Source organism: Rhinolophus sinicus, chromosome 5 (genome assembly GCF_057876585.1).
Source record: "Rhinolophus sinicus isolate RSI-liver-muscle chromosome 5, RSI-T2T, whole genome shotgun sequence".
NCBI classification, from domain to species: Eukaryota; Metazoa; Chordata; class Mammalia; order Chiroptera; family Rhinolophidae; genus Rhinolophus; species Rhinolophus sinicus.
In genome coordinates this window covers 18,170,044-18,193,184 of record NC_142505.1, presented here as the reverse complement: position 1 = coordinate 18,193,184, position 23,141 = coordinate 18,170,044, and the positions used below count along the sequence as shown (strand labels likewise).

General features: G+C 38.9%; 1 protein-coding gene across 3 annotated transcripts in view; it reads right to left on the bottom strand.

Moving 5' to 3' along the window:
- OSBPL10 (oxysterol binding protein like 10) overlaps positions 1–23,141 on the bottom strand; it is a 324,252-nt gene that overhangs the window by 107,728 nt on the left and 193,383 nt on the right. For 2 of the 3 annotated variants that reach the window (XM_088798290.1, XM_019727744.3), the window contains one exon: positions 17,096–17,287. The exons of the other annotated variant lie outside the window; for it this stretch is intronic. In XM_088798290.1, coding sequence (XP_088654416.1) covers positions 17,096–17,287 — 192 coding nt within the window. The remainder of the gene's footprint in view (positions 1–17,095; positions 17,288–23,141) is intronic. 3 annotated transcript variants of the gene reach the window in all.

Here is a 23,141-nt window from a genome sequence, read left to right as displayed (position 1 = left end):
TAACAGGATGTAACAAGGACAAACCAATGTGTATAATACACTATAGTTAGTGATTTTTTTAGAACAAGACTATTCTAAAAAGAATATACATATACATACAGATACCTACAAACATACGTATGTGCTGACACGTATAGAACACAGAAGAAGCTAGCAGTAGGTTGGCGTTGGTCAGAGCAGGAGGCTGGGAGAGAGGAGTCAGAAGGACCTTTGTCAACATATGGCCAACACATATCTCTATAGATACACATGTACCTTCTATATCTGATCTCATGTGTACTTATTAACAAGTCAAAACTCTAATTTGTTTAGAGAAATTGTTAACACAGAAGTTACCTTTGAACAAAAGTAAATAACTGCATATCTCCAGTGGTCAGGTTATTACAACCAACCAATTCAAAACCCGGCTAACCTCTCCCAAGCAGGGCTGCAGGAGACCTGTCCCCACATCCAAATTCTGGTTCTTGAATTATCTCTACCAATATATTTCAAGTACAGAGTTTAATACAGCTGTCACATCTCACAAGTTGCTCTATAAATTCTTTTTGGAATTTCAAATGAAAGGCGCTATGTAATTATGAAGTATTACTGCTGTGATTTATGTGCCCAAATGTTAGTAAATTCTAAATAACATGCCTTACTGTGATAATTTCTCCGTCAACGGGAAATCTTCACCTCACCTCCTCATCTCATGAGTGTTAAGGTGATGGATGTTTATTCTGGCAGTATGCTGCAATAGTTATACAACAGGTAAAAAACAAACAAACAAACAAAAAAACGATTTCCCTAGTAGCATGGCAAAAGGACAATTATTTTTACGTTGAAGATAAAAATATGTACTAAAATGATAAAAGTTTTATTTTTTTCTCCCAAAATATAGGGCACAAGTTTTTGTTTACTTTTTATGATTCTTATTTTTATGATTTTGTCTTACTCGACAACCACTGTAAATCACATGCTTTACATTGGAATCTCTGCAATATAAGAAATAAGGAATATATAAGGAATTTCTCTGAAATAAAAATGTGCAAATGTTTCTTCACAGACCATTTTAAGACTATTCTGGCCCTGGAGAAAGTAACAAACAAAGAAATAATGAAAGAAAGAAAATGGAGGAAAGAATACCCTTCAGAAAAATCCTATCATCCCTTTCACTGACATCAAGTTCTGATTTAAAGATGGCCAAAGCATCTTTAAGCTGGTGACCTAGCCTGGTGCCTTCATTTTGCAGGTGAGAGCAAAGGTCAAATGACTTGCCCAAGAGTCACACAGCAGCTTACGGGCCCACTCCTTCACCTGCGTGTCTACCCAGCCCTGCAGTTACTCATTTATTACCCACACAGGCAGAGATTTCTGTCTACAAAACGACACATGGGACAAACGTTAATATAAATCAAAACTCCAAAGATTAAAACTCCCTGTTGTTGTCTTTAACACCAGCTATGACCTGGAAATTCCAGGTAAAAGGAGGTCTCTGTGGCCAATACTATGCTAGATGCTGTGAGCACTGCTCCTGCCCTGTCACTATGCAGAAGTCAGAGCAAAATTTCTAGGGTGTGGGAGGCGACCAGGAGCAGTGCACCTGGTTTAGAGAGAGGTTCCAGCTGAGCATCCATGGGCTCGCACTCTGGCCCGGCTGCTTGTTTTCTGTATCAGCTTGAGCTCATGCCTCAGCTCCTTTAGGCCTCAGAGTCCTCATCTGTGCAGTGGGCTTGAAACCTACGTCACAGTATAAGGATTCAGGAAGACGTATGTTAGCATTTAATAAGTGGGAGCTCCTTTTAGGTACGTGGGTACATACTGAACTCCACTGTCCAGGTGTAGAACTATGACAAAGAAAGAACACACCGAACATACACACTGGGCCTCATTACTGTCCAAGGTTTAAATAAGCTGGAGCCGAAACTGTGTGAGAGCCTGGTCCTGTCAGACAATCCACCCTCAAACCCTACTTCACCTTACAGCAAAGGTTAGAGGGTGTTAGGAGAGAACCCCAAGGGGCAAGGTGACTCTTCTCCTGTGCCTGACACACTCCATCTGGACCAACAGTGAGGTCAGACCAGCTGTGCTTCCACGCCAGGGCTGCCATGTAGAAAAACAGAGCCAAGGGCTTGGAGCACACAGGGACGGCTCTTTGTATGACATCATCACGAAGTGAAAAATGGAAGAACAATCTTCAAGCCCTTAACTTCACAGGGGTGTGCACTGGGGTGAATCATCTTCCTCAAAATTCAAGTCTACCACAACTTCAGAATGTGAGCTTATTTAAAGACAGAGTCTTTGCAGATGTAGCCAGTTAAGATGAAGTCATACTGGATGAACCAGGGTGGACGATTAAATAATGGATGGGCTGAATCCAACAACACTACCGGGACTTCATCAGAGGAGAGGCTGAGGCACAGATACCTTTTTTTATTTTAATTTTAAAAATTCACATTTTAACATTTAACAAAAAAATCAGCAGACATATGAGAAAACTTCCATTATGAACATGGCTTTGAAAAATAAACAAATTTATATTTCGGTTTAAATTTAAAACCTTTGAAATAAAACAGAAAACTAGGATACCGGAGGAGAAGCCCATATGACACAGGAGCCAGCAACTGGAGTGATACATCTACAAGTCAAGGAACGCCACGGGTCACCAGCTGTCGCCAGAAGCTAGGAAACAGGCATGGGACACATTTTCCCACAAAGCCACCAGAAGAAACTAACACCTTGATTTCAGACTACTGTCCACTTGTAAGAGAATAAGCTGCTTAAGCCATCCACTTTGTGGTACTTCTTGTGGCAGCCCTAGGAAACTAATACAGGATCCAAATCCCGGAAGCAAAGAATCAAGAAAGGGATATGGGGTTATTTCAGCTGCATTCATAGCCACAAGACACACAAATGCCTTATTTGGTAGATTAAAGATGGCCACAATTTGGGGGGTAGGGTCTCTGTCTGCTCCCCTTAAATCTGGGCAGATTCTTTGAGCCAAAAAGATTACTCAAGTGCCCATTTCCAGGCCCAGGATTTTTTTTAAAACGAGCAACTTCCACTTCCTGTTTTCAGAACACATGATCGTGGAGACCTGAAATGTCACAAAAGAAGTCGAAAGCCACCATACTAGAAAGCCCACATGGAGAGGTCCTAAAACTACCTGAAGAAAGATGCCCAGCCAGCCCCAGGGCTTTCCTGCCCCCAAGAATATCCAGAAGCCTCAGAGATCCTCAGAGACAAGTCATCCTACCATGCCTGTCCAAACCGTCAATTCCTGAGCAAAATAAATGATTGTTGTAGTTTTATGTTGTCAAGTTTGGGGATGTTTTGTTATACAGCAATATAAAAAAATCAGGATATAATGATAATCAGGGTTATGAGGCTCAATCTCCAATATAAAGTAGAAGCAACAGATATCACACCTTAAATGAGCTAGAGAAAATTTACAGGAAATAATCCTTTATATCTGTTGGTGTTGCATTTACAAAGGGCTTCCACATATATTGACATCTGACCTGCCCATTAATCACTGAGAAAGGAACTGTGGCACTCTTACAGTAAAGCCTCTGTCCAGTTGGTATTCTTTATACCACCACGGAACTGTCTTCTGTCAATGGAATTCTGTACTTGGAAGAGCCTTAAAAGTAGGAGAAAAGATACTAAGAGGCAGCTGTCTGAGGGATTCTGAAGGCATTCCCTTTCGTCTACTCAGACCTGAAGTCCCACCAATTCTAGCAATTCACTTCTCTGGGTCTATAAGAATGTGACTATCCACATCAAGAGAGTTATTTCCTCAAATTGAAGTGTGTCATGTAGAAACTGTTGAGGAAGCAGTAATTATAGATTGGTTGATAGTTTGATGTACTAATTCAGGTGACAACCAGTTATTGAACAACACTGAAGCTCAGAGCACTGCTGTAAGGACTTTCAGGGATGAAATGTGACATAATAAGTGATTTCTTCCCCAAAGATTTTACAATGTAGTAGGAGAGCCTCCAGTTGGGAAAGGGGGAGATTTTAGAATCAGAGTGGCTGTGGGAAGTGAAGAACAGTGATATAAATAACCCTAAGTTTTCTTTTGTAAAAGTAGGATCTGATAACCACTTTGAGTTGTTTATTTAGTGGCATTATACGCTGAGATGGGATAAGTTGAATATGAAGCTGATTTAGAGGATGAGTGAGATGTTCTGTGGATAACATATGAATGTTCTGTGCAGATGACATAAATTTTTCACAATAGATGAGATGTCCCTTGGGCCATGTTTAAAAGGAAGAAAAGCATCATAATATATTGATGGAGAAAACTAAGGAAGACGCAAATACATGGAAAGATATCCCATGCTTATGGATTGGAAAAATATTGCTGAAATGTCTGTACTGCACATAGCAATCTAAAGATTCAACACAATCCCAATAAAAATTCCAATGGCATTTTTCACAGAAGTAGAACAATTCTAAAATGTGTATGGAAACAAAAAAGGTCACAAATAGCCAAAGCAGTCTTAAGATCGAAGAACAAAGCTGGAGGCATCATATTTCCTGATTTCAGACTATATTACAAAGTTATGGTAATCAAAACAGTATGGCATTGGCATAAAGACAGACACTCAGATCAATGGAATAGAATAGAGAGCCCAGAAATAAACACACACCTATATGGTCAATTAGTTTATGACAAAGGAGCCAAGAATATACAGTGGGATAAAGGACAGTTTCTTTAATAAATGGTAATGGGAAAATTGGACACACATGCAAAAGAATAAAACTGGACCACTATCTTACACAATACACAAAAATTAACTCAAATGGATTAAAGACTTGAATTTAATACTTAAAACCATAAAATTCCTAGAAGGAACTATAGGGAGTAAGCTTCTTGACATTGGTCTTGGCAATGAGTTTTTTAATTTGACACCAAAAGCAAAGGCAAGAAAAGCAAAAATAAACAAGGGGGATGACATCAAACTAGAAGCTTCTGCACAGCAAAGGAAACCATCAACAAAACGAAAAACTAACCTGCAGAATGGCAGAAAGTATTTGCACATCTGATAAGGGGCTAATATCCAAAATATATAAAGAACTCATACAACTCAATAGAAAAAAAAACAAATCACCTGATTTAAAAAGAAAAAACAGGCAGAGGATCTGCATAGAAATGTCCTGAAGACATCCAGATGGCCAATAGGTACATAAAAAGATGTTCAACATTACTAATCATCACGGAAATCATCAGGAAATCAAACCACAATGAGATATTACCTCACAGCTGGTAGAATGGCTATTATCAAAAAGATAAGAAATAAATGTTGGCGAGAAAGTACAGAAAAGGGAACCCTTGTATGCTGTTGGTGGGAATATAAAGTGGTGCATCCATTATAGAAAACAGTATGAAATTTCCTCAAAAAATTAAAAATAGAACTACCGTATGATTTAGCAATTCCACTTCTGAGTATTTATCAGAAGAAAACAAAAAACACTAACTTGAAAAGACGTATGCACCCCCATGTTCAATGCAGCATTATTTATAATAGCCAAGATATGGAAATAACCTGTGTCCATTAATGAATCAGTAAAGAAAATGTGACAGAGAGAGAGAGAGAGAGAGAGAGAGAGAGAGAGAGAGAGAGAGAGAGAGAAATATACAGCCATAAAAAAGAATAAAATCTTGCCATTTGCAACAACATGGATGAAACTTGTGGGCATTATGCCAAGTTAATTAAGTCAGACAGAGAAAGACTTGCTTATAAGTGACAACTTAAAACAAAAACCAAGCTCATAGACATAGAGACAAATTGATGGTTGCCAGAGGCAGAGTGTGGGTGGTGGGTGAAATGGATGAAAGTGATGAAAAGGCACAAACTTCCAGTATAAAATCATAAAGTCGTGGGGATGTAATATATACAGCATAGTGACTATAGCTAATAATATTGTATTACATATTTGAAAGTTGCTAAGAAAGTAGGTCTTAAAAGCCCTCATCACAAGAAAAAAATTCTGTAACTATGTATGGTGACAGATGTTAACTAGACATTGTGATCATTTCACAATATATATCAATATCAAATTATGTTGTATACCTGAAACTAATATAATATGTCAATTATATACCTCAATTTTAAGGGAAGAAGAGCAGAGGTTCAAATAATAGCACACAGAATCCTAGGCCCCTCAACAGCTAGTAGAATTGGATTAATGAGTTTTAAAGGAGATGACATACAAAAGTTAAATTGTGAGGTTGCAAAATAGGTAAATTCTATATTCTAGACAACAAATGCAGGGAACCTAGGCTATCTAGTAGACAGTAAACTATAATATCGCAGGTTGAAGTAAATCTGATTTCAGCAAAATGTTTTAGCTTTGTTACCATGAAACTAATTTTTAAATTAACTTTATTGAGATATAATTTATCTGTAATAAAACAAATCCATTTTAAGTACATTTCAGTGAGTTTTGATAAATGTATATGGTTGTGTAATCACTATCACAATGAAGATACAGAAATTTTCATCACTCCAAAAACACCCAACCCTCCCCCCCCAAAAAATGAACTAGATAAAATTCAGATTAAAGCAACAAAACATTATGGTGGGGTGGGAGAAAGTTGGCTAAGGAAGGTGGGCAGTTAAGGAAACTAATGTAACTCACCAGCAACTCTATAATACCCAAGTATCTAATGCAGATGGGAGAGGGGAATAACCACAGTCCCTTGCTTCTGCTGATAACAGAAAAACATGACTGGGTTTTAAATGAGGAAGAACACCTATCTTATCCTAACATACTACTATGAGTCACTAGGGGGAAAAAAAAGTCCTTTGCAGAAATCACTACAAATAAGATCATAAAACAAGTGCCGAGGGTGGCTTGAGTGCCACAGGATGAACTGAGCCAACTGCCCCCATCTACTCACTCAATATCCAAAATCTGTTATTATCTCAAGGTCTAACGCACTTACAGGAAGACTCCTTTGTATTAAATTGCCACATGAGGTAAAACAGGCAGAAGTCTTTTGTCACAGAACTAACTGTGACAAAAAATAATCAGCCACTTAGCTTTCTTCTCAGCACAAAGCTTCAAACACGTCTAAACCATGAATCACTATGAACCAGAGGGCAGAGGAAGATAGTCCCTTTATTTACATATATATAATTTTGCTTAATATATATATAATTATATATACATATGCTTAATATATATATTATATATATACATATACGTATATGTATGTGTGTGTATATATATATATATATAATTTTGCTTAATCCAGGGCAACTCTACCAGGGGTCCTGGTGACTTGTGCAGCCCAGAGGGTGCAGGTCTATGTGGACCAACAGTCAGTCCACACTGGCCTCACCTTCTGGTGAATTCCTACTGCAGTTAACTATTGCAGCACTGAATAATTTCCACATTAGCTTAATCAATCACCTAGATTATCAAGTCCCTCTATGAGAGCCAGGGCTGCATACATCACTCCATGCCCCCACATCAGAGACCAGCGCTGGACCCACAGTGAGTGCAATAACCAACATGGTTTGATTGGTGATAATCAAGCTGTTAGCTTTCCAGAAATAGGCTCAGGGAACACACGTGTACAGTAAGACTGCAAGGGGAAATAAGACAGTCTAGGATGCTTGTGATGGTTAATTTTATGTGTCGACTTGGCTGCGCCAGGGTGCCCAGATATTTGAACAAACATTATTCTGGATATTTCTGTAAGAGTGTCTTTGGATGAGACTAACATGTAAACTGGTGAATTTGGAGCCAAGCAAACTGCCCTCTATAATGGCCCTCCATGATGGGCGTCTCCCAATCAGCTGATGGCCTGAATAGAACAAAAGACTGACCTCGCCTGAGCAAGAGGAAATTCTGCTAGCAGACAACCTGCATACTTCAACTGCTAGAGTGGCTCTTCCCTTGGTCTCTAGCCTGCCAGCCCATCATGCAGATTTTGGACTTGCCAGCATCCATAATCACACAAACCAATTACACACACACACACACACACACACACACACACACACACCCCTATTGGTTCTGTTTCTCTGAAAATCCTGACTAATATAACGCCATAACAACTCTCATGATAACCTTTAGGAATCCAGCAATGTGTGACTTAGCTGCTTATATCCTATTGGCAGCAGGTAGTTTCCCCACTAACTACTTCCCCAGTTCTTGGCATCTGCATGCTTCCCATTCACACTCTAAAGTGTGGAGTGGCACAATCTTATTCTAGAGGTGCCACATGAGACCACCTCAATGTCCAACAGCCAGGCTAGAAGACAAGGCCGCTATAGCTGGCCTGATCTGCTTCGGACACGATGGTGGAGTCACATGGTACAAAACTCAATAAGCTGATTATAGTTAACCACTAAAACCCCCTTTTGAAAATCACTAGTGACTAGGGTGGGAACTGCTTGCAGACTACCCAGACTCTGCCAGTATTATTGGCGGGCACGCTCAGGCATTCCATTGCCTATACAGACTGACAGATTAATCAGAAATGCCATATTTTGCCTAATTCCCAGCATAGGAACTGGTACCTGGGCCAGAACCCACCACTTAACATCTGTGTAATTTCTTGTGATGGTCTTTTTGATGGGTCAACTTGGTAAGGCGACAATCCACTTGACTCAATCTAACACTCATCTAGATGTTTCTGTAAGGTATTCTGTAGATGTGACTCAAGTTCATAATCAGTTGACTTTAAGATTACCCAGATAAATTGCGTGGACCCGATTCCACGGAAAGGCCTTCAGAGCAGAGCTGAGGCTTCTCTGAAGAAGCAGTAATTTTGCCTGTATATGGCCATGTCAGCCTGTGCCTGGAAGTTCCTCTCTGCCCGACAGATTTTGGACCTTCCTACTAGACAGGCCCCACAATTGGACAACAGCCAATGCCTTGCAATAAATCTTAATATATGTCACCTACTGGTTCTGTTTCTCTGGTTTCTCTTTGCCTTAACCTCCTTATGTCTCAGTTTCCTGTCTGTAAAATAGAGACACCGGTAGTATTTACCTCACAGGGCTGGCTTGAGGAGAACACAGTAAAGCTGAGCACAGTACTGGGCACATAGCAAGATCCCAACAAGTGGGAAATACTGTTGTTTGTATAATAGTTGCCATTGTTAATTAATCCATGCCTTTGGGGAAGGAGCTTAAACACTAGTGAGAGATTTGAAAAATAATTATAATATAAAGACATATTAGCTAAAAATATAGGTAGATGTGAAAGTACACCAAGAACTAAGAGAAGAAACACCTAAGTGTGTCGGGGCATGGCGGAAGGCAGCCACTGGAAGCACCGAACACCTTTGGGCCCAAGCTCCCCACGGCTTCTGCGTTGGGACTATAACCCCGCTAAAAATACGCCACAGGGCAAGAAACTCCTTTCTCAGCAAAAGCTTTAAACAAATCAGTGGAGGAGTGTTTCCCAAAGCATCCCCTGTACGGAAAATCACTCATTTCCTCAAATTTCTATGTGCTAGGTGCTTTGCGAAGGGCCAAGGAATAAAGAGTTTGGGGGAAAAACCCTTCTACATGCTCTAGATGGAGGGACAAGAGGGAGTCAGATAATAAACAAGTAAACAAATAAATGCCCAGTTTCTAAATGTAACCAGACAATAAAGAGCCTGGGGAGAGAATCAACTGCAGATAAGGAAGGAAGTTTGTGAGAGGGAGGGATCAAAGTGGGAAAATAGGGATTTGCATTACCACCAGTGAGGCTGGAAGCTCTTTTTCAACCAAGAACAGCTGTGGTGAGGATCAGAAAATTATGAACACTCCTAGCTTTCTGGGAGACCTGGCAGTTACTTCTTTTGTGCTTAATTATGCCCTCAGCCTCCTCCACCTCCCACATGCCCCCCAGCTGTGCCCTGAGCAGATTAAGACAGCAGAACATCCTTCTCCCAGGGCAGCAGTTTGGGAAAAGATGAGTTGAGAGTTAATGGGGGACATTATCTCACTATTTTACTTTTGTTGTTGTTCACCTGCAATGCTGTTAATGCCAAAATCCAATGACTCTCAAACCATGTTCTCAGAAGACCTCGAAGGTGTTCCACACATCACACAAATGTTTATATCCAATTGCCCGGATACAGAGGCTGATAAGGGATTGCAATGGTGGTCATAAGTACTATTCCAAGTCAACGTGCTTCACAATACCATATTTCCCCAAAAATAAGACCTAACCGGAAAATAAGTCCTAGCGTGATTTTTCAGGATGACATCCCCTGAACATAAGCCCTAATGCGTCTTTTGGAACAAAAATTAATATAAGACCCAGTCTAATTTTCAGGGAAACACAGTAAATGCCCATCTTCCCTTCTAAAGTAAAGTTGCAATAATAAAACACTACTTTTACCTGTTTTTAAATAGTAAGGATCTGCAATATTTTTATTCAAAAATAAAACTGTTGCTTTTTAACCATTTGGAAATCACTGATATTAACTAACCCCTCATTGTATAATAATTGTTGAAAACTGAAGTCTAGAGCAGATTTATTTTGAGAGATGGCAAATTGCTACCAAAAACACACGCTAGGGTTACCTGTCATCATGGATCCAGAAAGTACACAGGACAAATAATTTAGGACACTTTCAAAAATCAACATTCTGTTCACACAACAGATAAATGCACATTATACCCTAAATGCAGTTTCCCTGGCGATGAGATGGCCCATATCCAGTGATGCCAGGACTGACTGCTACCTTAAAATTGATCAGCTAATAAAACTTGTTAGGGTGATATTTTACAGTTACTGCCTCCATAGCAAAGGCTCCACACGAGTCAAGGTTTCTAACCAGGCATTCACCATGTTCATTTGCCCCGGAATCAAACCAAATCATCGTGAAGACAGAGAATCCCGAGCTGACATCATTTATGAAGAGGGCAGCTTCATTAAAGCACTTCCTTTGAATGTGTGTTAAGCAAATATGACAGTACAAATACAAGAACACACACACACAAATTCACATAGCTGAAACCACATACACACACATCTCCTCCACCTTTTCTACTCTGTGAAAGATTTCAAACCGTATTAAATTACGTAGCCTCGATATAGTGGAAACCAGTGCAGCAAACAGCTCTCTCTTCAAAAGGGTAACGTGCCTGGAAACAAATTATTTAACAACAGAAAAAAGAAAGGATAAGGATAATTTAAGAAAAGGGTAATTCCTATTTGTCAATGAATTCTAATTGAAAGCTTAATTAAATCTAAATTTATGCCTCACAGCCGGCCAACAACGTGACCTTTTCCCTCCCTCTTCAAGCTACAGAATCCAGACAAAGTCTATCTATTAAGCGTATTTTTTTTTTAAGTCTCAAATGTCACAAGTAAAAAACACATTCAGTCAAAGCCACAAGAACCTGGGCTCTAAAAAGTTTATTCTATTTCTCAAATATTTGTTACGCCCATGCCTATTACTATATTTGGATTTAGAGAAAAATTTTAGTAGGTACCCTCTTTAGAGAATTTTCTAACTCTAACCCAGGAATAGTTGAAATAAAACCAGTCATAGACCATAAATAGTCCCATACATACACCCAAATCCATGTACATACACAAACATACACGTGCTCTCATGCTCACAGACACACACAAAACATCTCAGGGGCCACTTCTGGGAAACAGTCGTGAGGAATTAGGAAAAGAAGAAACATCTTGACTTTCCTATCTTCTATCCAATTCATGTATATTTGCAGATGTGTACACAACACATACACACATTGGTCTGAACATGTATGAAGGGTTGTATGTTTTCAAAAAGCATCTAGCAAACCAAAATTTTATAAAAATATGCACTGCCCTTGTACCAACTGAACTTGTGTCCATTAAAATACATGTGAGCCATATTAAAACCTGTTATAATGCAGAAAAGTATAAAATTTAAAATTCAAATGTACACTATACACTGCAATCAGCACATGCGTAAACAGCTGAGGGTTCAAATTGAGGTTTTAAAAATACATTAGACTGTATTTATAAAATTATTCCAACGGCACCTTCAGAGGCTCATACTATCATTGCTGCCCTTTCACACCTCAGAGTCATTTAGGAGTCGACCCACCCAGTGTTGTCAGCGTCAGAGGAGACCATATGGATACCTGACTCAACCCTCAACAAATCGCTCACATCCACCCCATATAGTTCTAAGCAACCCTTGAATGCCTCCGCATTCCATTTCTAAAGCATTCCAACTGCTAGAAAATGGGTCTTTAAATCAGTATGTTCAACCAACGGTGCCCAGCAATTGTGCTAGGGCTAGAGATGCAAAGATGAATAAGACACAGCTTTCAGCATAAAAATCCAGGGCCTGCACATAGCAGGTACTCAATTAATAACTGTAGAATGGATGGATGAATCACTGAGTGAGCAAGTTCTCAGTCTAAAGCAGTGCTGTCCAAAAGAAATGTAATGCAACATAATGCAAGCCACAAAGAAAAGGCACATACGTAATTTTAAATTTTCTGTAGGCCCATTTAAAAAGGTTAAAAGAAAAAAGTGACATTAATTTTAATATATTTAATGTAGCCCAACATATGAAAAATATTTTCATTTCTACATGTAATGAGTATTTAAGAACATTATTAATGAAACATTTACCTTTTTTTTGTACTAAGTCTGCTGTGCACTATACACTTATGATACATCTCAATTCAGACCAGTACATTCTATAGCTCATTGTCCCCATGTATGTAGTAGCCACTGTAATGGAGAGCAGAGTCATAGAGCATTCCCATCATGGCAGAAAGTGCTACTGGGCAACATGCCCCCCAACAGAGGGAGGTAGTAAGTGCACGGTGGGGACAAGGGGGCGTGATGAGGGCAAGAGGCGAGGCAAGGGAGGCAGAAACAAGACAGACTATGGGAGGCCTCACTGGCCATGCTGAAGAGTTCAGCCTTTATCCTACGGACAGCGGGGAGCAAGGCGGACATGATAAAATGATCCCATTTAGGAAGATGGCTTCCTGGAGACAGAGTAAGGCATGAACTAGAAGGAAGAAAATCTGGCCATGGAGAAGATGACGTGCATTGAAAGTCACTTCGGAAGTTAAAAATCAGTGGCAATCGGGGGTTTAAAAACACAGATATTCATAGGCCAGGATCAATCCATGATAAACTCTCTTCTAATTCAAGATAAAATCTGAAAAGCAAGGAAAATACAGTATGTTTCTCATAAAACTAAATTTATTTAGTGCAACGAATGACCCTTTATTCTAAGACTATATTGGTTGGGGTGGTGTGGGCATTGAGTGTGCTTTTATGGGATGATGGCAAACACTGATTGTCACTGTGCTTCAAAAATGTCTCTACCAGGTAAAATAAAAAATTTGTAACACTTAAGTTGTTGCTCAAATTCTAAATTTTAGTTTGCAAATAAAATTCAAAATTCCAGAACCACTGTTTGAAATAATTTCTGAACTTTATAAAGATGGACACAGGGTCCAATGTGTGCATATTACTCTGTATCCTGATTTTCCTGTTTCACTTACACACACATATGAAGCAATAATACTGGCAGGACTTTTAACTTTCCACGTAGTAATTCAGTATGTTAAATGTATTATTTCCTTAGCCATTCCCATGAGTTTTTTATTGGACCTATTTACTAGTACGAATAGCTTTACCCAAATGAACTTTCTTCCCGCTACCCCCCAAGTCCATGGCTTATTTCCTCAGGATATATTTCCCAATGGGGAATTTATGAGTCAACGGTAATACGCAGCTTGTTTTGTGTTTAGTTCTTACTATTTATTACCAGACTGTAGCAAAAAGACAATGTACAACACCACCACGATTTATTAATACCCCAACAAATAATAGACTATCATTATTTCTAGTAATCTGATAGACAACGTAGTCTTAATTTCTATTTCTTGAATTGCTATGTTCCTGCTCTCCTCACGATGATATTAAGCCTCCAATTCCCTAAACTCATCTCTCCTAACCGCTTCCAGGGAGGACTTCAGGTACTGACCTTTGGTATCTCAATTCTTTATATTCTAGATGATAACCACTTAATCTTTAAAACTGTCCCATTATTTTCGCCCATGCTATGACATTCCATTTAAAATTTATTCTATTGCCTTTGGCTGGGCTATTTTTCTTTTATTCTTCAGATATTCAGGCACATCTGTCTTGTGTATGATGATGTTCTCCATTGCTTCAGTAGTCCTACGTTTATCTTCCCTGTACAGCTGGGTTAAAAGTGCTATTCCATTTTCTTCTAGTTATTTTATAGATGAATACAGTGGAGTCTAAAAGCTGAGGCCTTTGTATTCTGAAATTTATACTTTTAAAACTGCAGAACTTTCTGGTATGAATGAAATTTGCTCAGATTAATTCTCAGGGTGGTGGACCTGTCCACATCATAAAATGGCAGATGCCACAAAACAGTTACCTTTCTCCAATCAGGAGTGAAGCTGGACATGATAAACCTGAGAATCAAAACTTTCAACTCTTCCTTTAAAGGTGTTCAATACCCTACAATTCTCTCAATTGTCAATGTTTGTACATACTTCTCAACAAGTTCACTTAAAATTAATTTTCAGCAAGAAAGGTCACTGATAAACAAAAACAATCACCTGAAGAGAAATACTTTTGCCGACAAGTACAAAAAACAAATCAAAATGGCTATGGAGGGGTGGCCGGATGGCTCAGTTGGTTAGAGCGCGCGCTCTCAACAACAAGGTTGCCGTTCAATTCCCACACGGGATGGTGAGCTGCAACCCCCGCACAACTAGATTGAAAATGGCAACTGGACCTGGAGCTGAGCTGCACCCTCCACAACTAAGACTGAAGGACAACAACTTGACTTGGAGCTGATGGGTCCTGGAGAAACACACTGTTTCCCAATAAAGTCCTAGAAATACACACTGTTCTCCTTCCCCAATAAAAATCTTAAAAAAAAAAAAAAAAGGGCTATGGAAACATCTTGCCTAATTATTTTTCATATTATTAGATTCTGGGAAATTACAATAACCCCTCTGCCCAATAGACAGAAAATGGAGAGCAAACAAAAAGAGCATCATATATGTAATCATTTACAAAGTTTAGATCATACTATGCAATCCTTTCCATATCTATATATTTAACTAATACAGAAAAAAAAAAAAAAAACCAAGAAGTGAATTCACTGAAAGACTAACAGAATTATGGGTAATTCTGTTTTTCTTCTTTAGGCTTCTTTTGCAATGCACACTTGCATTATATACTTTATATAATAAAGGTTTTTATATACACATATGCAAAGAACATACTTTTATTCTTTTAAAACCTTGACTTTTTAAAAAACAGAGGTAGAAAAGATTTGGGCATTATATTGAATCAAATGCTACTGAGAATCAAGCTAAAGTACCTCAACTTTGATTTAGGTCACTGCTCACAAACACAAGCACCCCATTTTTTTTCATACATACAAAACCTCCTGTCATCACTTGTAACAGTGAGTCTATCAAAAATTCATTATAATAGAATTAAAAGAATTCTCAAAATACCAAGAACTTTAAACTTGCCTTTTTTCTTTTTTAAAGTTATAGTCTCTAAAGTACTCTCAAAAAAAATATCTGCAATGAGGTTTACATAAAAGTGACATAATGGTATTACGGTTAAGTTTTCCTAAGTCTTTATCTGTTAGATGAATATTAAAGCATTTACTGGCACTGCTAAAATGATAAAATATTTAAGATCTCCTTAAAATACTCTAGCAAAAAAAAAGTGGTGGGGGAAAAGAGGAAAAAAGAACAGAAAGTTGGCATTGTTAAAGTTAGGTGATGGGCATCATTATTCTGTTCTACTTCGCGCACATTCAAAGTTTTTCCTAAGACAGGTTTTTGTAAAGGTGCTATGAAAAATGAAAAGCAATACATACTTATGTGCGACCATTCCTCATGGCATTCTATGTAGCAAAATTAAACTCTTGGTCAGACTTTTTTTTTTTTTTTAACATCACAGTGACTATTTCAAAGGAAGTATATGACTCTGTATCTTGTCTTTATTAGGCAATAAAGAATATGTAAATCTATCAAAAAAAAGAAAGTCTTTTGTTGGCATCTACAAATTTGACTCAGAAGATTTCAGATTTTCTGTCCTGGACCAGAATCAGACCAAGACAGTCAGACAATACAGCACTGCTTGGCTCGTGACATTTAAAAAATAAAATAAGATGCAGGCTGACGCAAGTAGCAGCAAGACCCTATTCTAGGAGTCCTGTTCTCCTGCTTGACACAGAGGACAAGCTCTGCTTCTTCTCTAAGGGGACAAGCTGGTCTGTGCACAAGTCAGCTGCAGACAAAAAGCCTCCACATTGAACACAAGTTAGGCAGCCAAGACCAACATCATTTCTTTTATAGTCTGTTCTTGATAACAATTGCAAAGGCTGACCGGAATTCTGAGGATCTAGGATCCCCACATTGATGACTCCCCAGTGTATCAAAGTAAAACAAAACACAACCCCATGTGTGTTCACAAGGTCTCCCAGGTGGAGGGTTTTCATGTGCATGACCACAGGTGAGCTTTGAATCTCCCTTAAGAGGTTGGCACGGCCTGGGTTATCCCCACAGATGCAGAAACTCGGGTCCGAACCTGTTAAAAGATTTGCTCTCGAAAAACAGAGTGTCCCGACTCTAAGGGCAGTGTTCTTCTCACTACTCAACCCTCCCCGCTGGAGTGTATCTGTGATGGTACGGACGTAAGCACTTCACAAAGAGAAACGGGTCAGAAAAGTGGTAAATAAGCTTTAGGCCTAACACCTCCTGAGTTTCAAAACCCTCAATTATTTCCTGATCGCCCATTATTTTGTACTGTCTATTCCTTGCAATGAGCATGGAGACTTGGAGTGTACTTCCCTTCACATCCATGTTTCTGTCAGCTTGCTTTCTCTGCTTTCTGAGCTTTGACAGAAGTCTCCTAACAACTCAGTTAACCTAAGAAACAGAAATAATCATTACTTTTTTTTACCAGGAGGGATTGTCACGGCTGTGTGGGTGGGACATTTGCTGCTGGTCCTCTCTCTCCAGAACCAAGATGGTACAAAGGAAGAGAAGTTGGCAGAGCAACAGTCACAGCCCTAACTCCCGTGGACCACTTAACCTAGTAGGAGAGCAAAGCCTACCTCTCTGACTTCGTGAAGCTGGCCGGAATACTGACTCTTGGCTCTTCGGGCGGCTGCAGGCGACTTGTGATGCGTGATTGTGACAACACCGGGGGTCCCCGGACCAAGGTGTCTCTGGCTACAGGGAGACGCAGAATTGGGTGTTCCATGGGGGAGCAAAGTGAGACTTCGGCTTCGGGAGCTTGGAGTAGTCTAGAATAAGCAACAGGTGTCAAAACTCAACAACCGACCTGCAGAACACACCTAAGTATTGGCTTCCGTTTTTGTTGGAGCTTTTAACCTTTCCCCTTTATCTGTTTAGAGGGATGAAGGCATGGGGGAGCCACAAGGTCTGACAATTAAGTTCACAAACTTGTTGCAATGATGTTGCTAACCTTTCTTGGTATCAGAGGGATGATTCATTATGAATTTGTACCAACTGGATAGTCAACCAAGTTGGCTATTTGTAAGTGCTAAAAAGGCTGCCTGAGAAAGTTAGACGAGCCGAACTTTTCGCCAACAATTCACGGCTCTTGCATCACGACAATGCACCAGCTCACATGGCACTGTCTGTGAGGGAGTTTTTAGCCAGTAAACAAATAACTGTATTGGAACACCCTCCCTACTCACCTGATCTGGCCCCCAATGACTTCTTTCTTTACCCAAAGATAAAGAAAGATATTTTGATGACATTCAGGACATCAAGGGTAATACGACAATAGCTCTGATGGCCATCCTAGAAAAAGAGTTCCAAAATTGCTTTGAAGGGTGGACTAGGCGCTGGTGTCCGTGCATAGCTTTCCAAGGGGAGTACTTCAAAGGTGACCGTAGTGATATTCAGCAATGAGGTATGTAGCACTTTTTCTAGGATGAGTTTGCGAACTTAATTATCACACCTTGTATAACAAACATGACATGCCCAAATCCCACATTCACTCACTGAAGAGACCATCTTCATTAACTAGCCTTCTGGTCTCACCATACTTGTGTCTCCTGCCCCACACAATGGCCATGAAGAGCTACTCAGGATCCCCCCAAACACCTTGGACTCTTATGGATCTGTGCCTCTGCACTTATTAGCTCCTATTTCTAGAATGTCCTTCCCCTCCTGCCTGGCAAACTTCAGTTGCACCTGCAAGGCTCAGCTCTGTTCTGTGCAGTATCTCCCTGTCTGTCTTGGCCTCTCCAGTGCTCTTACTCTACTGCATCATTATATTCATTGTCCAGGTACTTTCCTAAGAGAGTCTTTCCAACGCATCTTTATATCCCCAAGACCTTTTACATGATGATGGTTTAATTTATTAAGTACTTAATAAATAAATGTTTGCTACATGAATATACTAAATTATCTACCAATTAATCCCCATTTATTAGTGCAGTGTTTATATTTCATCCTACAGTAACATATAATCCAAATAATTTAGTTTATGATAAAGGTACCAGCGCAATTTAGTGGAGATGAATTTTTCAATAACTGGTATTAAATAACTGGGCAGCCACCCGAAAACAAAGTTGGGATTCATCTCTCAGATCACAGACCCCAAATGGATCAGAGACAAGAAAAAAACAAAAGCACTAGAAGGAAAAATGTAGCCATGGGGTAGGGAAGGCCTAACACCTCAAAATGCAAAAGCCAGAAAAGACGAGCTCAATAATGTTGATTACTTAAAAACTGAAAACTTCTGCATGGGAAACAAACAAACTTTAAAGATTTACACCCACCACCAACAAAGCCAAATGGTAAAGTAGGAAAAATATTTTCAAGTTGTTTCATGGACAAAAGGCTCATCATTCTTTTGTAATTTATAATTAGAAATATCATTCCTAGGAACTGATAAGAACAGCAAACTATTAAAATAAGGCAAGATGTGGACAGTTCACAAAAAAAGATAAATGGCCATTAAACCATGTGAAAACATGTTCAACTGTACTCATAAGATAAATGTAAACACAAGCCATATTTTGATACCATCTTTGACTCATTAGATTGGCAAAAATCCAAAAGTACGAGCATAAAGCCTGTTGACAGGACCATAGAGAAATGGGTTTGTAGGAGTATAAGGTGGCAAAAATCTGTGAGGAAGGCGATCTGGTAGTTACAAATGACTTCCCTGTGATCCAGTAATGCCCCATTTGGGGATGTATCCTGCAGTATCCCTGCACCCAGGTGAAATGGCCTATGTCCCCATTAGTCACCATAGCAGTATGTTTAATGGCAAAGGATGGAAAACCACCCAAATGTCCATCAGTATGGGACAGGTTAAATAAATGATGGTACACCTACATATTGTAATACTACCAAACTATATGAGAATAACAACAAAGCTTTCTATGAGTGACATGGGAAAAAAAATAATATATACATACATATATATATATATATATATATATATATATATATATATATATACACACACACATATACATGTGTGTATGTGAAAAAATCAAGGTGCAGAACTATTCTATAGTACACAAAGTTCTGTGTCAAAATGTGGAAAATGAGTATCTTTATTGTCATTTGTTTTAAAATTATTTGTTTAAAACACAAAAGTACTCTAGAAAGATAGATGCAAAACTAAAAGAGCTGCTACTTATTTGTGGAGAAGCAGGGAAGGGGAGAGTAGGAACAGAGACAGAGGGAGATTTTTCACTGCTTAATTTTTTTTATGTTCTTTCATTTTGAACCATGTGAATATGTTACCTATCCAAAACTTGTTAAATTCTACATAAAATTTACATTCTAAATGCTCCTATAATTCATTTCAACTTGAGAAAAGGCCATTAGATGAAATGTTGGATTCATGCCAGTTTCTGTACCTCAATTATCAAATATTTACTGAATACCTAGTATGTGCCAATGAGAATAACTATTGTGTGGTGTCAAGGAGAAAGGTGAGATGTGTTTCACTATAGATGCTTACGGTATCGCTAGACAAGACGCACAGACACTGAAACAGAAAGACACACACACTCTCAAAGAATAAGGAAGTATATAACAAGATACTAATTTGGCAATAGGGACAGAAAATGCCAATGAAGTGAGGAAGAGAAAGATCAGTGAGCGGTGCCTTCATCACAGGAGGCTGTTTCCAGGGGAACTTGAAGGATTTAAAGCCCCAGTAGATGTGTCTTTTGAAGCAAGAATTAATATAAGACCCAGTCTTATTTTACTATAATGTAAGACTGGATATGATATGATATGATATGATATGATATGATATGATATGATATGATATATGATATGATATGATATGATATGATATGATATATGATATGATATATGATATGATACGATATGATACCATACCAGGTCTTATATTAATTTTGCTCCAAAAGATGCATTAGAGCTGATTGTCCGACGAGGTCTTATTTTCGGGGAAACATGGAATGTACCAAGCAACCCAGTCAGCATGTTCAAAACAGTCACCCTCCTTCTCGGTTAACAGTCACAGCTCTAAAACTTGTTAAAGGTCAGTGGTCTGTAATTTTATGAATCACCAAAAGGTTGAGAAGTGGGGTGGGAACCAGGGTAGATAACAGAATTTTACAATACCCTGCAATACCACAGTAGCTTGTAAATGTTCTCTGGATTTGAACTTGGATATAATTAATAGGAATACAGATAAAATTGGGCAGTAGTAGTGCATTGCTCTTAAATAACCTTATACATAGGTAATTGGAGAAATGTGTGGTCTAAGAATTACATATACCTTGATCACAATGAAAATACAGCAATCATCTACTTCTAGCTTCAATTGTTTCACTTGAAGTGTAGAAAGGGAAAGAAGATTATTTCTTTAATCCTTTAATGACAGTAAATTTGCCAAAGCATTAAGAGTCTACTAAAATACATTTTGATTGTTTGGGAGGCTTATACCAACCTAAGAAAAGGCAGGTTTTTCAGTGGACTTTGGAGCCAGAGAGACAAGGTTCTCTTTCCCAGCTCCACCAGGTTCTAGCTGTGTCCTTGGCTGAGTTATTTAAGTTTTCTTATTAAGCATCAATTTCCTAGTCTTTAAAAAGGGAATGATAATATTGACTCTTAACAGCCATCATGAAGATTAAATTAGATCATGCACATAAAATGCTTACCACAGTGTCTGACATGTGGGAGGTGCATAGCCAAAGTTTGTTTCTTTCCTTACAGCACTTAAAACGTGATTGATGACGGCCTTATTGAGTTTTAAAATGCTAAGAAGTCACTTAGCCCCAGATCATAAGCAGTCACTGACCTGCTCTTTATTTTCTATAGGATCAAAGTGGTGATAAAGCCCAAAATATAATTAAATAATTACCGAAGAACCGATATGGTCAGCAATCAAATTGCAATACTGTCAGGAGGAAAAACACTTCCAGATTCTGAGTCAAGTGAGAACCCATCAGAAATTAGAGAGGAAAACAACTCTGGCAACAGGCAGCCTTGCTTGGGACAATAGCACCGTACACAGTGGCCATAAATCCAGAAATTCACCCAGAAGCCAAATTATTCCACTGTGGATGTCTAACCCCATGACCATTATTTAATGGCTGTCATTTGAATTCACAAGCAGTAGGTTTGAGTTGAAAAACCTTTAATTTCTCAGTAACTGTGGGATTTTTCACAGTTTATCTCACACCCATGCCTCTTCTCAGGATAAAATGAGCAAAAAGGTCTCTCTCTTGGTAAACCCGATAGGTTATAGGAGACCAGGAAAAAAGAGAGAAAAGGCAGTAAAATGCCACCACTATGAAACAGTGGGGGTCTTTCCAAAACATAGTCTGTCTAGAATTTCCAGTTTTTGTGCTTAGATGTCATACATACTTATCCTTGCTGCTAATTTAAAATAAAATATTATCAGAATTTGAAGAACAACATGGCAGGTTTTTGGGAGACTAGAAATACCAAGCGTGCCATCTGTGGAAAATCCTGAGTCAAGAGTAGCTGTTTCTATTCAGAAATAGGATTCACCCCTTTCCCTAGGAGAAGCACCCTGTGTGTCCCCTCCTCTGCAAGCACCTGCCTGATAAATGAGGGGAAAGAGGATATGGTAGCAGGAAAGGCAAACGCTGAAGCTTAGATCCCACCCAGGCATTCAACATGCAATCAGGTTTTATGATATTTACCGACCTCTTAATATTTCCCTACATTCTTCACTGGATTCCTAAATTTCCCAAAATTGCAGAAAGAGACATATTTACTGGCCAAAACTGGCATGAGGGAAAGGTGTGAATGGAAAGGGAGACGAAGCACTAGAAAGAATATGACCAGCCAGGGCAACCAAGCCATGAGCCAGAGAGACAGAGTCTAGTGTGGGAAGCTTAGAGCAGGATCACTGGACTGTCTAGAGGCTTCCATACCATTCCACCATCTAGAAGAGTAACAAAAGGATCTAGTCCTACAAGACAGTGTGGGGAGTGGTTAGGAACCCAGCTTCTAAAGTCACTGGCCTGAGTTCAACTCTGAACTCTACCACTCATGAGCTATGAGTGACTAGTAAAATAACATGGTGTTTTCATTTCTAAAATTTTAGCATTACCTACCTCACTGGGTTGCTGGAGAATGAAATGAGAAGAGTTAGGTAAACACAGGCCACACAGTACGCATTCAGTAAACATCATCATCACCAACGTAGTTGAAGGGGGAAGTGGCCCCAGCGTCATACACTATATGGACTTAAAGTTTGTTTTTCTCAACCGTGCCTTAAACACACATAGCCTTACCACTTTCTTAACTTAAAATAAAAAGGTAATGAAAAACAATCATTCTCATTACTAAAAACAGTTTGCTTCAGAGAAAAGGTACATTTAACATATGATTTCACGTTTTCAAAAACCCATCTGCTGTGGAACGCAGAGTGCCTGCAGATAATTCCAGTGCTACATGGGTACCAAGCAAAAAGAATGAGTTTAAATAAGCAATGGGAAATTTCCCATTAATATTTTGAAATAAAACACAAAATCCCAAAGTTGAAAAGATAATTAGCTGGTCCTAAAAATCTCTTAAACCGTGTATCAAAAGTTTATAATAGGCTTGCTGAAGCTGAAATGAAAAAGCTGAAAAGAAGTAAGAGGAGACTATCTTAAATAT